The sequence below is a fragment of the Ochlerotatus camptorhynchus genome, unplaced genomic scaffold, assembly GCF_037179485.1.
Source record: "Ochlerotatus camptorhynchus isolate MF236.1 unplaced genomic scaffold, CSIRO-AGI_Acam_v1.1 ptg000246l, whole genome shotgun sequence".
Classification (NCBI taxonomy): Eukaryota; Metazoa; Arthropoda; class Insecta; order Diptera; family Culicidae; genus Ochlerotatus; species Ochlerotatus camptorhynchus.
In genome coordinates this window covers 28,918-52,099 of record NW_027040736.1, presented here as the reverse complement: position 1 = coordinate 52,099, position 23,182 = coordinate 28,918, and the positions used below count along the sequence as shown (strand labels likewise).

General features: G+C 42.2%; 1 protein-coding gene across 3 annotated transcripts; it reads right to left on the bottom strand.

Annotated features, from left to right (window-relative positions):
• Positions 1-1,981: 1,981 nt before the first annotated feature.
• Positions 1,982-22,633, bottom strand: Mer (ezrin/radixin/moesin family protein merlin). 3 transcript variants are annotated; one of them, XM_065226164.1, is made up of 7 exons: positions 21,963-22,633; positions 21,492-21,830; positions 21,205-21,432; positions 20,690-21,139; positions 3,868-4,307; positions 3,588-3,794; positions 1,982-2,121 (listed from the first exon to the last, which is right to left on the bottom strand). In XM_065226164.1, exons 1-7 carry the CDS (start codon positions 22,050-22,052, stop codon positions 2,097-2,099), a joined length of 1,779 nt encoding a protein of 592 aa, XP_065082236.1. In that variant the 5' UTR covers positions 22,053-22,633; the 3' UTR covers positions 1,982-2,096. The 3 variants fall into 3 exon arrangements, with proteins under 3 accessions (XP_065082236.1, XP_065082238.1, XP_065082237.1); XM_065226166.1 differs by having other exon boundaries at positions 3,664-3,794; XM_065226165.1 differs by lacking the exon at positions 1,982-2,121 and having other exon boundaries at positions 3,584-3,794.
• Between the last annotated feature and the right edge of the window lie 549 nt (positions 22,634-23,182).

The window sequence follows — 23,182 nt, the reverse complement described above, 5'->3', positions numbered from 1 at the left end:
TTACTCGAGGTTAGAGGGGTACATTGTTGAAGGATAGGATCAGGGGAGGAGCTTGGGGTAGGGTTTCGTTGTCTCATCAGAGCGTTGTCGCCAGTATGAATGGTAGTGCTGTTCTAGCTTCGTCTGGAGTTCGACCGGCTATGGTGACCAGTGGGCGACGATGAGAATCATCGAGACGGGGGGACAAGACAAACAAAAACGAATAAAGAGAGACAAAAGACAAAGGAATTAAATTCTTATACTAGACATTTGAAGAAACACATAAACGGACTGCATATAGCAGAGATCACGGGTTGCGCGGGTTGCCAACACGTCTCTGATAGGATAGTCCGGGAGTTAGAAAGTGATAACTCTATTGCAGATCCAGCAACCCATTTCAGAATGTCTGGAGAGTTACGCCCATTCCGAGGTTACTTCCACTTACAATAAGCCCCGCATGGATGTATAACCTCTATCAATTGGATATTAGTAGGGTTAACCACCCCACTACCCGCACTTAGTCTTTCTTCATCTTGCGTAGTTTAGCACCAAACGAAACGTTATTATTACTGATGGCTTCCTTAGATTTGATAAAGAGAAACAAATAGTTGAGATATTGTTCAAAGTCTAACATTGCTTCTTGACGCCAAACTCGGCCTACGGATTCTAAACTCGGGCAAACGCATTGAAACGCCAAAGAATTCACTTCGGCCTATCGAATGAAGATAAAGATTGATTCGGTCGGAGCGCTTCATTTGTTTTTGAGAATATTGGGTGCAAACATTCATATCAAGCGTTCTTATTTACTTTGTTTGGTAACATTTGAACTAAAGTATCATGCCAAACGCATAATTTTCCTGTTAATGCCGAAATCATGGATTTATTTGATGTTTTCTGCTTGCTAGGCCCAAAATGGGCGCTTAGGCCGAAGTTGTTCTCTACCCTACTTGGAGCTGGGGTTTCGGTTGTCTCATCAGAGCGTTGTCGCATGTATGAACGGTAGTGCGGTTCTAGATTCGTTTGGAGTTCGACCGACTATGGTGATCAGTGAGCGACCGCATTTTGAAGTTGGAAGCGAATGAAAAATGTTCAATGTTTTTTTTTCATTGAATATTGGATATCGGAAATCGATATCGATACTCAAAATCCGATATCGAAATGATATCGATATTTTCAGAGACCGATATCGATATTATCGATAAATACGACCTCGTCACGGCACAAATTAGCCTTTGACAGAAATAGACGTACATAATTAGGATGGTTCCTAAAGACTTTCTACTTTTACGGAACATATCAGTTTATCTGTAGCTTCATTCGATCCAGAGATATATTAGCAAAAGAAAGTAGTGCTTACTTGAACATCTCGAAAAATACAGCGGCGCCGGTGGTGTAGTGGTAAGCGTGATTACCTCTCATCCCAGCAGGCCTGGGTTCAACCCGTGCCTGCCGGGATGTTCTGAGGCATAACATATCTGATCACGCCTAGGGAAGTAAAGCCGTTGGTCGCCGGTTCATGAGTTGATGGGTCGGTAGGTAGGGTCCAGGTGTGGGAGCTACCTCCCCTGGCGTCGGTAGCATTGGTGCTCAGCACGGAAAATAAGATCGAAGGAAAACAAATCAAGGAAAAAAAATCCCGGTTCAGTGGCTACCCTATCGAAAGTGAAAATATGCGCTCTGCCCTAGAACGGTACTTTCTTTCGTATCAATTTCCAGAAAAGGTCGATCGGCTACGTTTAAAAAAAAAGTGGTTTATTCACAGCTAAAATAAAAATAATTCCAAAAGCGTATCGAAACTGTCCGTTTATGTCATACCTAGTGAGTAAAAATTTGACGCCATCCTTGGCAACCCAGTATGGGCGCTTGACCAGCTGGTAGTCGTATAATCAGTATTGACCGCGTTCCATAAGAAACGACAGCTTAATACGCAGGCACTTGTCTTCCCGATCGACCCGTCGTCGAATCGATCAATCTCTTTCAACTAGTTTTTTGTTTTGTTACATCCCTAGCTAAAGATAGGTAGCAGCAGGTTGGCAATTGTGAGAGTATGCGAGATTGAATGGATTTGTTTTCTTCCTTGGGAATCATCCTCCGGGGCGTGATGATTCCGGGAAACGCTACGCTATCGATTCCTCCGGGTCTCTGTTTGGGAAATTTCAAGAAAACGGAAAAATTTAAAGCTTGATTGATTTGCAGTGAATGCTGGCTGCACACAAGTAGGTCGAAGCGACATAGTTCCGCAGCTGCTGCTTAGAAATGAAGGGCGTGAAGCAAACAAAATGATGACAGAAACAGAAAACCCAACCACACGAAACAAAACAGTGGCAGTATGGAAGGAGAGGGGAAAACACTAAAAAATAAAGAAACAATTAGTTAGAAAACAATACAATAGATACCAGAGAGGAGGGCGAACAAATACAAGCAAGCACACAAATACAAACAGAACCATTTACCTTCGACCAAAATGGGTGAGACTGCGCGATAAGATGATGACAGATGATGATAGAACGAAAACGGATGGTGAAACTGATCAACAACATGTTCAAACTAAGAAATGTACTGACTGAGAAAGTAGTTATTTATTGAATGACTTTCCGTTGGTTGGCTTAATGTAGTTGTCGATTGCGGTGTATAAAACAACGGTTTTCCTCTGATCTTTCTCTGAATTAAATGTATTTAGACCGGATTAACAATAATATGGATGGATTGCTACTAGATTATAGGTAATAGAGAAGGAATTCTTCCTGTTTCTGTTTGTATAGGTATTGCTACGCACCAATGTCTAATGAATGTGAGAGTACTACGATGATGAATTTGATGTTTAAATAACAACAAAGTCTAGGATGCAATCTGACGAAAATATGATAAAATACATCTAATTGTCACTAGTGTTCACTAAAATGTAAAAAAAGTAACGTAATAGCATAAATAAAATACATTTCTAAGTTGTCTACTTATGATCGAGGCTACTACATAGAGATGTTTCTGCCTGATGACATTAACCTAACAGTATACACAGTGTTGCTGAATCACTACGAACCTAACGTATTTACGTGAAAGAGAATAACATATTTTGGCAACGAGGAGAATAGTACGGTCATGAAACTTTACACGCTTTGTAAGTCGACAGTGCAAAATGACACCATTTGTTACGTTTTGATTCCTTAATCTGCTGGAGGCAGGAACGCAGTCTAACGGCCCTGATTGCTCCCTTCCACTTCGTTCTAGACAGAGAGTTGTTGACCATTTTTTTCGTTTCGTTTCGATGGTCACTATACAAAATATTCCGATACCTTCTAACAAGTAGAAAACAAGTACCGCAATCAAAGGAAATCTACCTACATAAACAATACAATACAAACACTTCTATAGGCATACAGAAATCAGAATACAAAAAAAAAAAGAACTCAACAATCCAGAAAAAAGTAAACTCGATGCAGCAAAACAAAACGTGTTTCTACAGCCACAACGCACGAGACGAGAGAGACGACGGCCAGAAGCCCATCTTCCACAATCAGTAATAGAAAAGTCAAGAACTCTTTAAAGCAGGCGTATTATAAAATGTAGGTAGGTATGTGTGTATGTAGATGTACACTCTAGTCACTTACAATTCCTCAAAAAACGCTACTCGTGCTTTCGTCGAGCCCGATTTGAGCTTCTTCAGGGTGGAATACTTGTTCTCACCTAGACGTATCTGCTGGGCGTTGATCTTGTCGAGGGGCGACTGCTTCTCGCCGATCTTGAGCTGTTCGATCTCCGAGCGGAGCTCCTTCAGCTGGTTCTGCACCTGTTTCGATTTCGTCAGGTACTCCACCCTGCCGGAAAATATCGAATTTCCCCTTGGAATTAATCCCGGAACAAACTTGAATGTGTTTCGCTGCCACCTACCTTTCCTTCTCGATTTCCAGCGACAGCTGATCCATGTCCCCGTCCGCCAGCAGGTCGTACGTATTGCTCTCCAGGGCCGGCGTTTCCGGCGACGAGGACGGCGTTATAAAAATCGACTCCGTCGATGTCCGGCTCAGAAAGTTGAGCAGCTTTTCCTTGGCTTCCTTCTCGGCGACCCGGGCGTGGATTAGCTCGTTCTTGAGCTTCTCCGTTTCCATGACCCGCTTGCGCGATTCTTCGATCATCTGGGCCGTCAGCAGTTCGGCTTCCTGCGTTTTCCGCTCCAGGTAGACCTTTTCCTCTTCGGTTTTGCGGGCCGTCATCCGCATCCGACTGATTTCCTGCTCGACCTCCAGCGCTTTGTGGGAGAGCAGCAGGGCTTCCTCTTCGGCTAGGCGGTTCTTCTCGGCGAGCAGTTCGGCCGCTTCCTCGCTTCGGCGCTGGAAATGGGTAGAATTTGAAATAACGGATGCTTAACAGTTCAGTTTGATTCCGTGAATTAATAGCTTTGGGCAGGCTTCCGGAAATCTCACGCGTACACAAATGCGACAGCGAGCTGTGAGACAGAACGTCGCATGACTCTCAAATCCATGGTGTGCTACATTAATTGTACAAAAGAGAAACCAGAACGATGCGCGCGACAAGCTACACGCTCTCAACAAATTCGAGCGTTTCAATTTTTTTTCTCTCATCGCATTGCTCTCTCAATGCGACACATGTATTCAATCACATGCAACTATTTCATTGAAACATCTCAATGCGCTTTCTCAGGGCGCCATCGCCGTGCGCTGTTTCGCATGCCTTGACTCTCGCGGTCCCATCATATGTGATGTTGTCGGGTGACGAGAGAAGGGACTACAAGGGTTTGTTCACAGAAGACTTGTGAGCCCTTTTCACATGTGGCTTTTGAAATGAAGTGAAGTTTTTAGATGGTTCCAGAAATATCTTCTAGCATAGATTCAAGCAGGCTCAACACATGGTTCCAGAGATATACTGGAATCACCGTAAGATCACCACTCATGCTCCTAGGAAGACGCAATTGCTTGTCGAAAGGATGCTAAAGGAAGGTAAAGGAAGACTACGTGAGCGGTGGATGGCAACCTTACTGTAGTTGAGATACCCTTAGCATGTTAGCACCCCAAATAATACCGGAATATCTCTGGAACTATGTGTCCTTCAACAAGTTCTTATGCGGAAATCTTCTAAAATATATTTTTTGGAAGCCTCTGAAGCTTTCAGCCCACTTGGTGGAAAAATAAACAAGCTTTTGCGCATTTGCACCAAATTAGACTGCCGCGCTAAAAAAATTCCCTCAAAATACTTTTACTCAGACCACTAAAAATATAAATGGACAATTTTGAATGTAAAACAGCACTATATTTTACTATACAAGATCATATGGTCGGCGTTAAGTCAGAAGGGACTAAGTAGCAAAATAAAAACAAAAAATGAGTTAATGATATCATAGGATCAAGAATTCCCCCAGCTACATTTCACTTTTTCAGCCAGATTAGAAAAATTAGAGTAGCAAGAGAAAAAGGTCAAATGATTTGTCGCATTACATAAGACACAATATTAAACAGCCAACTTTAAATTCGTTTTTCTCGAAATCAAAAAAAAAATGTCACGTTTCGGTCTGACTTGACCGATCATATCAATACGCTTGTAATGATAGAACTCTGAAGATTAATATTTGTATTTTCTCTGGCTTCAGTGAACACTATTTTAAGGGATTGTTTTCAACGCAGAAGTGTTCTTCTTCTTCTTCGCATTTCAAGCTTATTGAATATCGCATATTAGCTTATTGCGTGCTCTCAACTTAGTGTTCTAGATGCACTTCCACAGTTATTAATTGAGAGCTTTCGATGCCTGTACCATTTTTGCATTAGTATAATTGTGTGGCAAGTCCAATCATACTTCTATATGCCCAGGGAAGTCGAGAAATTTTCCAACCCGAAAAATTCCTAGACCGGACCGGGAATCGAACCCAGCCACCTCCAGCATGGTCTTGCTTTGTAGCTGCGCCTTTACCGACTGAGCTAAGGGAGGCCCCAAGAAAAAGATAAAGAAGAAGTGTAATTTGCTGCAAAAACGTTGGTGGTGACTTCTAATTACATACACACAAGTCTACACTTAAAAATTAACCAAGTTTAACGTGTTGTAAATTTGTTCTGTGATGATCAATTGAGCTGGAATTTTGACTCAAAACTTGCTTTTCCATTGACCTTTATCCGATCAGCTATGCACAAATTTTAATTTTATTGTCACCTTCCAGCAGGTGCTTCGAAAAATTTGGTCTTTCTTACACGTGAATTTCAACATATTTGTAGTTTTGCGTCAAAATTTCAGCTCAATTGATCATAACAGAACACATTTACAACATGTTAAACTTGGCTAGTTTGTATGAGAACGACCTTTGTCCGATCAACTTTGTACAACAGTGTACGTAGGTACGAAGTGCTGGATTAAGGTTAATGTAATAAATTTAGGAAAAAGTTGTGTCATATCTGTAAAACGGATTGTTGCTAAGCTTCTTGCTTCAGGAATTTTATTGAATACCTGTCAATAAACAATACTTTCTACAGCAGCAACTGAGTTTCCAAGGTTATTCTGAACGAAGAGTGACTCAATATCGATATGAATATCAGCCGATAATCGGGAAGCAAATTCAGGTGACATAAAATTTCATTTGCTATACACTTAAAGTGCGCAAATGGTCAAGGTGACGGTTTCACATCACCTCAAAAGCATTATTAAAGAGGCTTTTAAATAAAAAAAATAAAGGGGGGAAGTGGTAGGTGCGTTTGTGTTTTAATTGAAAGTTCTTTAAACAAGTATATACATATATCATAAACAAGTGAAGATCAATTGAACCCATTCATGGTCGGAAGCACTTTCTCTCTTTTTGATAAAAACGAAAATGCATTTATACTAGCAAACAATTTATTTGAATAACATAATTCATTAGGCACATCGTCAAAATGTGTTTCTTTTTAGGTTTTACAGAAATCCACCATTTTCAACAGATCAGTGTTAAGGCGAATGAATAAAATATTGTTGAGTGTCTCCTCTTTCAACTGAGCTCTAAACTTGGTTAGAACAATCGGCAAGGCACTGAAAGTGCGTTCAACGCTAACTTGCGTGCACGGGATCGCCAGGATAGTCGAAACTAAAGAAACCAAATTTGGCTTGGTAGCTTTTGATTTAAGCCACCATTCCAAAATTGTCTCCTCTTTTCCATCGATGGTTTGCAGCTTCAACCTTGGCAATCGAGACAAGTTGTTCAGCTCGTCGATAATTTCAGATTCCTCTTTATTATTGTTCGTATCATCCAAAGACTGCAAGTATGCTTCAAATGCATCTTTTGGAACGTTATCTCTCTGTTGGGACGTAGACGGAGATGGAAAGCTCCCGGTAAGGTCTCGCAATTTCAACCAGGTTAGCATCAAGAATTCCTATGGAATTGAAAAAAAGCATATTAACAAGCAAATAAACCACAACTTGATTGTACATTTCGCTTACCAAAGCCACATCTCTTTGTTCGTTCGTTATGAATGGGCTATTTTTAAAGTTAATCCTTTGATCAACGAAAATTGCCGCTAGGAAAACTTTGTTGGTCATAACCATCTGACGCCTCTTATCCATGTTTGATGAGAGTGTAGTAGCTAGGTCGCTTTCCATCGTTCTCAAAACAAAACAACACTTTTCCCACATCAAGAACAGATCTCCAAATGTCACTTGTGGATTCTGTAGCTTGACCGTAGCCTCAGCTACTGGTTTGAACATAATCAGAAATGTTTCCGTAAATTCCCAATCCTTGTCGCTTATGACTTGCTGTTCTTCTTTGTCGGTAAGAGAAACGATGAAATCCTTTTCCTTCAATATCGATTGTATCATCGTGTAAGTACTGTTCCACCTTGTGGGGCAGTCAAGTTTTGGTCTGCAGCACTTACTCATGGTGAACATTTTTTTGTATGGCTGCTTGCGTAATACTTTCACAGCATTACGAATGCTGATTAGCGGTGATTTAACAGTTTTGAGAGTGTCCGAAACTGCTAATTGCAGGGTGTGCTCAGCGCACCTGACTCCTTGTAGAATTCCTTCCACCAATTTAGCCCGCCGAGTCGTTAATGAATCACTTCCGTCTGTATTGGCCTCCTCACAATCACCATCATCATCATCATCATCATCGTTGTCACTATCGCCATCTTCCATTAACGATTTCTCGTTACCACCACCATACAGGATAGCTTCAAAATCATTGATTTCCATTTCTTGACGTATTTTTAATCGGTTTACAGTGGCGCACATATTGCTAGCGTTATCCGTCGTCACGCACAGAAGACATCGAAGGTTTATCCCGAACGGTTCTATGACACTGATGATCTCGTTTGTTAGATTTTCGGCTGTATGTCTGTCTTTAAGTTCCAGTACATTTAGAGTACGAACTTGAATGTGTTTGTTGTCTGCATACTGGACGTTTACCCCAAGGAAATCCCGGTCCATTCGTGATGCTGTGTCGATTTTTAAACATATCATTTTTCCATTCATTGAGTTCGTAATGATGGTTTTCATTTGTTCTGCAACATTGGCCAAGACTGCATGGATTGATTCCGGATCTAAATGATTTATTTTCAAACCTTCGAAAAGAAAGCGAGATTACCATTTGAGGCCTGATGAATAATTTAAGGTCTGAGGTCAAGCTTTCAACGGTTTTACCGTTAACCGTTAAATAACCACGTGCTACCACCCTCAGAGAGTCCCAAAACATGTTGTGAGGAAGCGCTTTTAGTGTTGCCAATATAATGATAAAAAAGCCATTATAATAATAACAAAGAGAGATTGGGAGAGCCATGATACCAATGACCTCGTCCTATATGTTCCGAGTGCCTTTCAGGACGTGGTCAGAATGCTATTTGAGCCAATACTAATCATACGACCTTCGAAAGAAGATCATGTTTGATCACATTTAGTCTCCAGAGCACATGTTCTGGATATACATTTTACCTGGTGTCTCACTTTCCGGCAGGTGCTTCCAAAAATTTAATATTTTGTAATCGTAAAATTGAACATATTTGTAGTTATTTGGCGAACGTTTCAGCTCAATTGATCATAAGTTAACAAAGTTACATCATGTCAAAGTTGACCATTTTGTATAAAAATCGGCATGCGCTGCTATTTTATCAAACACAGCTGTATGGTCATGATTGTATGCAATTTCAAAAAAATCGTGGATATCCAGGTCTACTTTCAAGAATTGACCATTTTGTCGGTGATTCCGGATTTTCACAGGACCGTTTGCTGGCCACCCGATAGTAGAATCGATATGCATGTGGTATATTTTTACTATGCTCATGATTGCTTGCAATTTAGAGAAAATCGCGGATCTCTTAGTCTACTTTCAGGAATTGACCATTTTTCCGGTGATTCCGGATAACATTCAAATGTTCTTTTCAGCAGAATTGATATGGTGATTGCATATTTCCTCTATGCTCATGATTGTTTGCTGTTTAGAGAAAATCACGGATGTCTAGGTCTATTTTCAGGAATTAATTATTTTCCCGATAAATCCAAATTTCCGCACAACCACCTCTTACGGGTTTTCTCGTCCAAGCTGGCCAAACACAGATCCAACCGATCTGTATATTTGGTTTGAAAGTAGATAGTCATACCTTTCAAATAGTTGATCAATCTTAAAATTTGGTAACTAAATTGCCGAGAACCAGTCATGTCAACTTGAATCGACACGCATTTTTCTCGGGACTTTTCCAGGTTATTCCATTCCGGATGGTTAACCACAGGTTAAATCGGGTTTTTACCTGGCTGGCTAAATCATAATGATTGATAATCGCATTGCCGAGAACCAGCCATGAATCGACACGCATTTTGAAGCTTTGAGGCTTTGAGGAAGCTTTGATGGCTTGGGGTTCTGTCAGTTAATAATAATAAATTGAAAACTTATAAAAATAATAGAGATTACAAATAGAATAAAAATACAACAATAAGAAAACGACAAAAAGATGGTTTGCCTCCTGACATTCAAGGCTAATCTGAGCAAGGCTAAGATTAGGTATTTATGAACATTCATATATTCATAAAATTTTCAATATGATTATAAACAAGAATATAATGCTCATCACAATTAGAATGAAATAATCTTATATAACAATGAAGGACCTATTAGAAAGTCGCAGTTTTTTAAGAATTTTTAAAAATTGCATTTCTCTATGGGATTTTTTTTGGCAAAATTTTCAGAATTTCGAACGTGTCTTAACAGTTGAAAATTATGGGATTTGCGACAATATTCAGCAGATTTGTAGAGTTAATTAGAATCGATTGGCGTATGTGGATTTTAATTTCATCTGTAAATGACAAAGTTACATGCGATCAATACTAAACACTCCATTTCGTCACACATTTTTTAGATTTGCACTCCAGTATAGTCCACAAAGACGCAGTTTTACGTCAAAATTCAATGAGTCGTTCAGACTACGTAACTTGGAATAAAAAGACAAGCAGTTTTCTCCTTGCGTTTTCTACAGTACTAAACGCGCCACATAGACAGTTTTCCCATACTTTTGTGTTTACATTCTCTCGAGTTCAAGGATCATACTTAGGAAAAGTTGCCAACTCGTATAGGATGTTGATTTATGTATGTAAATGAGCGAGCGATAATATCTATTTACACTTTCACATAAACGCATTTTTTATAGAATGGTTTGTTAAACTGCATATTAGACATTGCCACAGACTCAGACACAGATCACAGACAAACATGTTTTTTATGCTTAAATGATCCTTAGGGCAAAACTTTTGTCAGGAGGAATTCTCGATCCTTTTTCTCTAACATCTAAACACTTTGAGAGAAAGGCATAAAGTCACTGAAATATGGTGCCAGAAATGGTGATTAAAAGCTCAAGTTTTTAAATTTGAGAACTCCCAGAACTTTAACAATTCCACAGCATAATTAGAAAAGATTATCAGCTTGATTTTTCGATCATCTTTACCAAATTCGACATAATTGGGTTCAAACACTAGTTAAAAAAACATCAAAAATGGCGAACACGTGACCTCAGACCTCAGACCTTAAACCCCTACTCTCCACTCTGTCCGACATGAATTTCTCATTATTTTTTTTGTGAAATCCATTGCAAACAGAATACCGAAGACGGAATACGAGATGGTTCTTGGATTATAGATTGATAACAGCGAGTGAGGTACTGGTACTAACCTTCTTCGATTGGTCGAATTATTCTTTGAAATGCAGGATATCGGAATACGTTCAATGGTACGCCATTTGTAGTGACAAGTTCTACCATTGACCCCATGTACGTTTGCTGATCCATGCGAATATCGATTTTGGGTACCTTTCGGGGAGAAGGCTGTGCATCGTCCTCCTGAATAACTCCAAGCTGGATGGCCAAAGCTCTATGCACAACCTTGTAATGCCGCTGGTAGCTGTACTTTCTCAGGTCCGTAATTTTCTTCGCGCACGTCTTACATACAGCTTCCTTTCTTGCAAGATTTATTTCAAATAAATCCTCGTTTTTCACATTACTTTTAAAAGACATAATTGAAAATCGCGTTTCACGACTTTTTGAAATTGAATTTTGTACACAATTATGTTGTTAATTAATATTGGTGTGTTTTAATTTCCAGTAAATTAAAAAAGATTCTGTAACACACGCTCGTTTCACGAGTTGGTCTTCCAGTTGTTCCAGTTCCAGTTTGTTATTTTGATGTCGCATTGAGACGTCGCTTAGCGACGTCTCATTGAGAAAAGCGCATGAGCTTCGCCTCACGCGACGTCGCACGATACTCGTTCTCATGAAACGCATACATCCGGAAATATACTGTGCCAACAAAGCAGTGCGACACACAGACATTACGAGAATGTGAGATGCGACAAAACTGCAGAGAGAGAAACAGAGTGCTACAAATCTCTTGCGCATGAGATTGCTATGATTATGAGACTATTCGTATTGCGTCTCGCATACGGTAGCGCGCGCACTGGAAGCCTGGCTTTGGGGTATGTGTATGGTGTATGGGGCTACCAAATGGTTAGTAGACAACCTGGAAGGAGCGGGATACCTAGCTCTGGTTCTCATAAGTTCCTACCTCACGCCTCCCCGAGTCATATGATAACAAAGTACTACTAGCTGAAACATGGACACAGCTGGGTGGCGTAGCCTGTGCCTGGGTAATGTTGCCAGTCCGGCAATAGCAAAGTGAAGAGGTGCGACGCGAACAGTGGCGCGGTAACCAAACTACGGTGATAGAGGAAATGCTTCACCAAACCCGAGCTTCTGTTCTTCAGGTTAGAAGCGGCTGTTCAGCATCCTAGTGCCAGCGTGGGACTCTAAACAGAGCTGTGCACGATGGTCCCCCGGCGAGACAGGGGGATGGGCAGGCCCAACAAGTTGGCCTGGAAAAAAGTTGCAAATACCGAAGAAAGAAATACGGATCGGAACAATCGGCACAGACCTACGCGACGAAATAAGGACTACGATTGGAAACTCGGAACATGGAACTGCAAATCGCTCGGGTTCTCGGGCTGCGATAGGTTAATCTATGACGAACTTCGAAGTCGTAGCACCGTAGGAACTTTGCTGGACGGGACAGACGGGACAAAAGGTATGGAAAAGCGAACATCGAGTGGCAACTTTCTACCAGAGCTGTGGCACCACCAACGAGCTGGGAACCGGCTTTGTAGTGCTGGATAAGATGCACCAACGCATGATTGGTTGGCAGCCATCAACGCGGCTGTTCGCAACGGGACGTCAAAATCGTCATCGGCGACATGAACGCTCAAGTAGGACGGGAGGCAATGTACAGACCGGCAATCGGGTCAAACAGCCTGCATGTCGTGAACATGGCAGCCTCCCGTGGTATAATAGTCCGAAGTACCTTTTTCTCCCGCAAGGATATCCACAAAACCACCTGGAGATCACCTGACCAACGAACGCACAGAAAACCAAATCGATCACGTTCTAATCGACGGGTAATTCTTCTCCGCAGTGCGAACATAGATTCGGACCACTACTTTGTTGCAGTATGCATGCGCTCAAAGCTCTAGACGGTGCACAATACCCGTCGAAGTCGAACGCCGCGACCCAACATTACGCAATTACGGGACGCCGAATTTGCCCAGGATTACGCGCAGCAGCTGGAAGCTGCACTACCCACGGAAGAGCACTACTGCACTACTCTTGAAGATGGCTGAAGGTAGTACTGCTGCAGTGGCACTAGGTATTGCGATCCCGGACCGAAGAAATGACTGGTTTGACGGCGAATGCAAACTGTTGGTAGAGGAGAAGAATGCAGCACGGGCAAAACTGATGCAACACCGCAAGAGATTGAATGTGGAGCGATACAGACAAGCGCGGAACAGACAAAACTCGGTTTTTCGAAGGAAGAAGCGCCATCAGGAAAACCGAGATTGCGAGGCGATGGAAAATCTATAAAGCGTAAACGACTCACGGAAATTCTCGCGCAAAGGCAAGCCGATATGTGCAAGGACTTGGACGATAGCCTTCTTACGAACGAATTGGATTGGATTGAGTGGTGGAAGCAGTACTATGCAGGGTTCTGCATTTTCTAAACAAAGAAAAGAAAACTGATTTCTCCGCAGAATCGCTTCATTTCGAGCAATATCATTTTCGTGTAAGTCGTGAAACACGATTCTTGTTATCGAGTCAAGATGAACATTCTTCTATTCAAACATGACTGGACTATCACTTGTTTCATTCGTCAAGTGCTTCAGTTCATTTCATTTGAAGCAAAGACTTGTTTCAATTGACGCAATGAATAAATCGAAAACTGCTTCCTTCGTTTTTTACACTTTCACTTCAATTCGGGGCTCATTCGACTTGTCACGACCCGACATATTGTGGATTATATGTAGTAAAAATATATTATTTTATATTAAACGAAAATTAAATTAACGAGGCCATTTTGGAGTCCAAGATGGCAGCCATCGAGGTCAGGGAAAGTCCCAAATACCCTACAATACGGGTATTTTCGGAACGGGGACGACGCGAAGGTGCCGAAAATCGATATTCGACGTTATTTTGGAATCCAAAATGGCGACCATCGGGTTTCAGAAAAAGTGTCAAATACCCTACAATAGGGTATTTTCGCGTAAATGCTGAAAATCGATATCCAACGCCATTTTGAATTTCAAGATAGTGGCCATTGGTTTTATGAAGTGTCAAATACACTAAGATATGGTTATTTTCAGAACAGGAACAACGCGTAGATGCCAAAAATCCAATATGGCGGCCATCAGGATTCAGAAAGTGTCAACTATCCTACAATATGGGTATTTTCGGAACGTGGATGCCGATAATCGATATTCGACTCCATTTTGGAATCCAAGATGATGGTTTTCACGTTTCATAAAACGTGTCAAATAGCCGCAAACAGCCGGAACGCAGACAACGCGTGGCTGCCCAAAATCGATATCCGATGCTATGTTGGACTCCAATATGGCGGCCATAGGGTATCAGAAAAAGTGTCAAATACCCTACAATATGGTTATTTTCGGAACAGGGACAACGCGTAGATGCCAAAAATCGATATCAGATACCACTTTGGAATCCAATATGGCGGCCATCAGGGTTCAGAAAGTGTCAAATACCCTACAATATGGGTATTTTCGGAATGGTGACAACGTGTGAATGCCGAAAATCGATATCCGGTGCCATTTTGGAATCCAATATGGCGGCCATCGGATCATAAAAAGTGTCAAATACCCTAAGATCTGGGTATTTTCGGAACGACGACGACGCCTAGATGCTGAAAATCGATATTCGATGCCATTTGTAGGCTATTTGACACTTCTTATGAAATCGGTAGCCACAATCTTGAATTTCAAGATGGCGTCGGACATCGATTTCTTTCTTCTAGATGTCAGCCAGCCCGATTCCAAAAAACCCTCATTGATAGGTATTTGACAGTATTTCACAGTTTTTCTGAACCAAAGCCGCCATCTTGGATTTAAAGGCGGCGTGATATCAATTTTCGGCTCTACGTCTCATCCCCATTCAGAAAATAACCATATTTTAGGATATTTGACACTTTTCCGCAAATCGGAAGCCGCCGTCTTGGATTATAAAATGGCGTCGGATATTGATTTCCAATGTCCAGACGTGACTCCGATTCCAAAAATATCCATATTGATGGGACGGCATCAGCATTTCCCATTTTTTATGAAATAGGAAGCCGTCATATAGGATTTCAAAATGGCGTCAGATATTAGTAAACAATAACTGCAATTTCCAAACCTACGACTGGATGCCTTCCTTCCAATAACAACTGAAGTGCGGTAAAAATCGGTAGAACTGTTTCAAACACATCGTTGGTACTTGAGCGGGACGGTGTTCATCTCTTTTTGCCAGTGGTGACCCCCCCCCCCTGGACACCCCTCACCATCCCTCTCCAAAGGGGGAGTATGGTAGAGATGAAAAAACCGATTTGTACCTTCCATAAAAGTTGTGCTAGCTCGCTATCTACTATCTATATGTAATTTTCACACTGCCGTACTCTAACGGAACTATCAACTCTAGACTTTCATCTACTCCATCTATCGTATGAACAATTACCATTTTAGTCTGTTATTTGAAATTAGCATATTCAACTATGTCAGATATTGATTTCCGGCCTCTAGACGCCATCCCGATTCCGAAAATACCTATATTTATGAGTATTTGACAGTATTTCCCACTTAATCTGAAATCGGAATCCGCCATCTTGGATTTCAAAATGGCGTCGGATATCAATTTTCGATCTCTAGACGTCACCCCGATTAAAAAAAAATACCCATATTGATGAGTAAACAAACCACCTGACAGTGATAAATTTGACATCCACGTGCACAGATCTATGCGCATACGCTTAAATGAACCGAGTGAACAAGCAACAAAAGTCATAACAACTGCACGAATTTGGATCGAACAGCTTCGCTTCAATGCAAAAGTAATAAGTTCATTTGACAATGAAAGAAACAATGAACACGAGTCAAGCCAAAGACCGAAAGTGGTTCTGTTGATGTTGACGGGGATCTGCTCGAAGAGAAGACAGAATGACTTTCAGTTGAAAGTGATGGACGATTTTCGATTGAAAGTCACTTTTTGGGGCCCTGGTACTATAACGAGCACTTCAACGGTGATGCAAAATAAAACGAAAGTGGTACGGCACGCGCAGAAGATGACAGGCTATCAGCCCCTGATCTTCAAGAAGTTGAGCACTGGATAAATGCCAAGGAGGAGGAGATATTACCGGAGGAGTGGATGGAAGGTGTCGTATGCCCAATCTATAAAAAGGGCGACAAGTTGGATTGCTGCAACTACCGCGCGATCACACTGCTGAGCGCCGCCTACAAGGTACTCTCCCATTTGCAAGAGAGTTCGTGGGGCAATACCAGGCGGGATTCATCATTTGTTCATCAAATCTGCGTACGACACAATCGATCGAGAGCAGCTATGGCAAATTGTGCACGAGTACGGATTTCCGGATAAACTGACGCGATTGGTCAAGGCGACGCTGGATCGAGTGATGTGTGTTGTTCGAATATCGAGGACATTCTCGAGTGCCTTTCGTGTCTGCTATTTAACATCGCATGGACTTTCGTGTCTACAATTTATTTAATTATGTGTATATTATTTCTTCATCAACAGGCTTCTAGGCCCCAATGATGGATAAGTTGTTGCCAATGAACTAAATTAATTTTCATTAAAACTACACAAATGTTTCAAATTATCTAAAAACATTAAGAAATCTAGCACGTAGCAAGTCACGCGAAACGTTAAAATCAAATTGACTGGCAACCCGGTTGAAAACTCTCTGTATCCCAGTAATGGCACTGTTCATTCCGTAATTGGTGCGGTGAGGTTGAGGTCGTAGCATCGCATTGTTCCGTAGAGATCTTGGTCGCACATACAAGTTGATTCGTTGCAGGATTTCAGGACAATCAATTCGACCCAGCAAGACATCAGAAACCAGCATAGCCTTAGCAACGTCTCTTCGTGTACTAAGTGTGTCCAGACGAATTAGCTGACATCGGAGCTCGTAGTTTGGGAGACGAAATGGATCCCGCCATGGTAGTCGACGAAGTGCGACTCGAACAAACCGCCGTTGCACTGATTCTATTCTCTCGATTCCATTTTGGTAGTGAGGGCTCCAAACAGTCGAACAGTACTCCAATGTCGACCGAACTAATGCACAGTAGAGCGCCTTTAGACAGTAAATGTCCGTGAACTCTTTTGTTAACCGGAAGATTAAGCCTGGTGATTTTGAAGCTTTATTCACTACGAACGACACGTGCTCCTTGATTTCGTTCACTCTTACCAGTGGTGCTCCAGAAAATGAATAATCATGAAGTTTTGGATCTTTCAGTCGAGAAAACGTAATAACTGAGCATTTTGCAGGATTTACGGTCATACGATTCATCTGGCACCAATGAGCGAATGCATCAAGTTGTTGTAGAAACTGAGCGTCAACCTCAGAACGAAGCTTGAAGTCATCAGCAAACGAAAGCCTTGGTCCATCCAGCTGTCCAGCACTGCATTGACATCGTTGAAGTATAAAAGGAAGATGAGTGATCCAAGATGACTTCCCTGCGGAATCTCTGACTGATTGGAAATGAAGCTGAAGTGGATTCGCCGATGACTACTTGCGAGCGACGACCGTTCAAGTAGGACTGGAACCAATCCAAACGAGTTCCATGAATTCCAAGCTTTTCAAGCTTCGCTACAGCAATTTGATAGTTGACCTTATCGAATGCTGTGGATAAGTCCAAATATAGTACATCCGTTTGTGCTCGTTCAAGCATACTGTCGGTTACGTAAGAAGTGAGACATAAAAGGTTTGACGCGGTCGAACGACCGGGTATGAAACCATGCTGGTCTGGGCTTAAAAATTGCTAGCAATGAAAGAATAGTTGGTCCATCACAACAAGCTCAAAGAGTTTGGAAACATGTATGCACGTTTCCAGCAGGACGGAAACACTCCGGATGAAAGCGACAAGCTGAAGATCACTTAAAGTGGCTCGAGCAAGCTGTCAATGCAGTTCTTCAAAAACACCGACGGAATTCCATTGGGACCTAAGCACGTTGACACTTTTAGTTTACGTGCAGCTGCCATAATCGCATCATTGTTGACAGTGACTTCAGGCATAGCTAGCCCTGACGGCTGTGTGTTACTGGATGCTGATGATATCTGTCTATCGGATAGCAATTCGTTGGAGAAAATCCTAGAAAACTTCGAGGCATACATGTCACATATGGCTTGTGGTTCAGAGGCTACGATCGCATTCCACTTCATTGAAGAAGGCAGGTCACACTCGTTACGTTGCTGTTTGACATAGTCCCAAAAAGATTGTGGATGGGATTTGAGTCGTCGTTGTAAGCCCGTCTGATATCGAATATAACATCTCTTGCTAACGCATTTATAGCTTATGTTCAGCTTCACGTAGTGGTCACGCAGCGATACACTCTTGTTTTTCGAAAATCTTCTTAGGCGGGTCTCTTTTGTCTTTTCAGCCTTCGGAGTTCGGGAGTGAGCCATGGGGTACGACCAACGGCATCCAAGTTCGATCCAAAGGCGGAGAAAGGCGTGTTCATTTGATATTGCGAAGATACCAAGGGCTATCGTGTATACGATGGAGCGAAACGATTTCATAATCAGTCGAGATGTAATCGTGATCAGCAAAAGCATTCCAAAGTCGAACGATCACAAGTAGATACGTGCTTGTACTGGATCCTGGATGGTGACATTATGCTATTTGTGACGATATACGTAGATGATCTGCTGATATTTACAAACAACCTGGCGTTGAAGAAGTAACTGAAGAAATTTTTGATGAAGAAGTTCCAAATGAAAGACTTGGGTGAAGCTTCACACTGCCTGGGAATTCGAACTGTCAGAGATCGAGTGCAAGGACATCTTTCGTTGGACCAACAATCTTATATTCAAGAGATAATCCAGCGCTTTGGGATGACGGACGCTACTCCTGTAGCAACACCAGCAGATCCAAGTCTGAGACTAGATAAATCGATGTCTCCTAAAACGGCTGAGGAGGCAGCACAGATGTCAAGAGTACCCTTCAAGGAAGCAGTTGGCTGTTTGTCATATGTAGCGCAAACTAGTCGAGCAGATATTGCGTACGCTGTGAATGCTGTGAGTCAATTCTCAGCCAACTCTGGTAGACAACATTGGGAAGCAACCAAGCGTATAATACGATACCTAAAGGGAACAGCGCAGAAAAGGTTGCTGTACACTAAGGACGATACTGGAGGCCTTCAAGGGTATAGCGATGCCGATTGGGGAGGAGATCCTGATGACAGAAGATCGACAACAGGTTACTTGTTCACCATGCAAGGGGCTGCCATATCCTGGAATGTGAAAAAGCAACCAACCGTAGCCCTTTCATCATGCGAGGCGGAATTTATGGCACTTTCGCGGGCCATTCAAGAGGCGATGTGGTGGAAGAATCTGCGTTCGGAGCTAACAGAAGTTGAAGCAATGCCAATCTACTGCGATAATCAGTCGGCAATCAGCATCGCGAACAATGGTTCGTATAATCCAAGAACAAAGCATGTTAGTATTCGCTACCATTTTGTACACGAAGCATTGGAGCAGCAAACAGTGAAGCTCGAATACATCTCGACAGCAAACCAACCTGCGGATGGATTCACGAAACCGATGACCCTTTTGAAGCAAGCTAAGTTACGCCAGTTCTTAGGCATCACGGATTAGGGAGGAGTGAAAACCAAGTAACCCGCAATAATTTGATTTCAATAAACTCAGTTTGCATTAGTCACTCGACAAGTACAGTAGTCTTTCTTTTTCCCTCCAAGATTTCGAACGGAAGGTGTGGCGTACCATCTACGGTGGAGTGCAGATGGATGACGGAACTTGGAGGAGGCGAATGAACCACGATTTTTTTCCAGCTGCTGGGAGAACCATCCATCGTCTACACTGCAAAAATTGGGAGACTACGGTGGGCTGGGCACGTCGTAAGAATTCCGCACGACGACTCAGTTAAAATGACTCTCGAAAGCGATCTAACAGGAACAAGAAGGCGACGTGTGGCCATGGATCGAATAGAGTGGAGACGACTTCTTCGGATAGCAGAGGACATCAAGGCCTTAGCCTGACTGGTAAGGTAAGTAAGTGCCACGCTAGATTTGAATGTGGTGTGACAAAAGTGAAAGTATTAATTTATTCCGGCCTTATGAGAAGAACTCTAAGGATAGATTCAAAATAGTTCTGGGTCACATTCCAAAGAAAATCTGAAGATAAATCTTAGTGTTTTCTTAAGGGTTAGTTCCAAGGTAATTCCGAGAAGAATACCAATGAAATCGAATTTTCCCAGTATAATTGCGAAGGAACTCTGAGAAGAGACTCACGCGAATTCCAAGGATAGTTTCGTGAAGCATTTGTATAGATTCTCTTAACTTAAAATTTCTATCAAAACTCCTATGAAATTATCCTCCGAATTACCTTTGAGTTCTGCTCTCACTACTTGAAAAAAAAACATAAGAATTTCATTGGAATTCTGTTTGGAATCACTGAATTTCTTTAGAAAATTTCTACCAAAATACTTGGAATTATCTTCAGGATTCTCGTTAGAACTCAGTTTAAATTACCCTCTCAATTCCCTTAAAATTGAGCCATTGATTATGTCAACAATAAAGTATCTACAAAATCCGAAGGACCTCCCCAAACGACATTTCTCAACACGTCAATGATAGACGCTAGCTTTCTTACTCAAATGCGAGCAACAAAACGGAATCCACAATCACCAAATTTCCAAACTTACCAGCGCCTCATTGGCGGAAGCCATCTCCTCCTGCAGCTGCATCAGTCTTTTCTCCATGTTGGCCCTCTCCTGTTCGGCTTCCTCGCGCAGCTGCTTCTCCCGCGCCAGCTTGTTCCGCTCGATGTGCCTCCGGTGTTTCTCCTCCTTTGCCTGTGCTTTCATCTGCTGGATCTCCATCGTGTCCGGTTTGCGTCGCTTCATGTACAGCTCGTGGTTCCCCACGCATAGATCAAGCAGTTCCTTGTTGTTGCGAGCCTTCTCCGAGTAGAAGGTTGTCGCTACGTTGCCCTTTTCTTCGTTCGTTTTGACGAAGAATTTCTTCCCGTCGAAACTGATGTTTCGGATTTCGTTCCACGGGAAGGTGGTCATCGGAGTCAGTTTGTTCTCCTTGCTGTAGATGTTGAGACCGAGCGCAGTGACGCCCACGTATACTTCTGTGTTTTTCTTATTCTAAAAGAAGAAGTTCCAATGTTAAAATTACACGAAAGTTTAAAATGCAACGAGCAGCCCCTTACCGTAATGGGAAAGTAGTTAACGCCAAACATGTCCAAATCCTGTGCTATCTTGAGATACTCCATCTCCGCTTCGTCGCGGGACATCCCGCGATGATCGGCGTACCACGTTTTGATTCGCTCTTCCCACATCTGCGGAGTCATCTGGTACTGATCGATCACCCGTTGCGGTAATAAATTTTCACTAATCAACATGCCCGGCTTACAGACAGCCTCATCGAAATCGCCGTACTGAAAACCGGTAGAGCAAATTATTAATTGGCCAATCAAACGAGTCAATAATCGCATACCTTAGCTTGCACCGCGTAGGAAGCCAGTAGGACGGAAGCCTCCGGTGGACAGTAAACTACCATCGAGAGTATCGCCTCCTTGATCTGCAGGAAAAACATGTGCTGGGTGACCTCTTGGACCAGCTCTTCGGCGACGTTTTCCGGGAAGAATTTGGCCATGAACATGAACACGCAACCTTCCGTGGTGAGATTGATGTGCTGATCCAGGACTTTCTTGTCCATTTTGAGCCAGCTTTTGTAACCCTTCTTGTCGACGTAGCGCAGCCCAAAGTACCACGTCTCACGGAGACCGATTGTGCGGCAAATTAGATCGAACAGGAAGCCACCGGTGGCACGGTGCTAGAATACGCAAAATAATGCACAGTTAAAAATATCAAGCTGGCAACAATAATTAGCAGCGCATAATCCGAGCGATTAAAAATAGAATCCACCCACTACATCAAACAAAATGCTCAGCACAGAACCACTCACCTCGAGATGGAACTCCAGCTCCGAGTCGTACGTGCACACCTTCACCGGGAACTCCTTGTTGGATTTTTTGCGCCGGAAGGGGGCCATCATTCTCCCGGACGGGGGCGCCCCGAATATGCTTTCGGAATCCAATTTAACACTCTTTTGTCCGGGTGGTTCTCCCTTGCAGGAGCTGGCAATCGGGTTCCGGTAACCCTCCCCTTAACACAAACCGTTCCTCCGCCTGTTCTACTTTGGAATTCCCTAATGAATTGATGTTTTTTTTCCGTTCACTCTTCCCGCAGATCGAAAATTATTGTACAATCACTTTCAGTTTTTCCAACTCTTTTTACGTAAACACAAACACCACACACAATCAACGCACATCAGACACGGACCCGTTTGGTTTGATGGTGCCTTTCTTCTTCTTGTCTGCCGTCGTTGTCGTCGCCGTCGGATTGAGTAAGACGAACAAAAAATAAAAATTCTAGGATTTCTTCATCGCGAAAATGGGTGCAACAGACTTCTGCCGCTCACGACCGGGAAAACATTGAAATCGACACTATTTAATGCTATTTTTGCTCACTAACACTTTTGGAAGCATTTGGTACACATTTAGATGAAAAATAGTACGATTAATCATCAAATGGGGATAATTAAAAAATTGTAAATAACTTTTCAGTCTTCAAAACTTTTTGAAAGGCACTTTTTTGACTTTTTTTTCTCGACTGACAGATCGAAAACGCTTCGTTTGTCGGAGTTGAATGCTCGTAGCCGTCGGAATAAGCAACGGAGGAACATTCTGAAGGGCAGTTATATTAAAGGCTCTGTGCAGGGATGCCAGATTTTTTTTTTAAATCAACGGTGGGAGCTCGATACAAAAGTGTATCTGTAAATTTCCGAAAATGTCTGCATGCACCGAGGCATGCACTCAAAAAATATTCAAATCTCCTGTGACTCCTTTGCTGTTGTTTGTGTGCATATTAATCCTTGAAAGGAGCATTGGCCCTCTCACTGTAGGAGGAAGACGAAATGGGCGACTAACCTGGTGCCTAATATATATATAGATTTCTGCATTTCGTTCGAAACGAAATTCTCATACAAGATTTTTTTTTGTATAGGAATTTCGTTTCGAACGAAATACAGAATAGGGGTGAGTCTGTTTTTTCTGTATTAAGTTCTGCATTTCTTTCGAAACAAAATTCCTATACAAAAAAAAATATTTTTTTTTTTGTATGAGA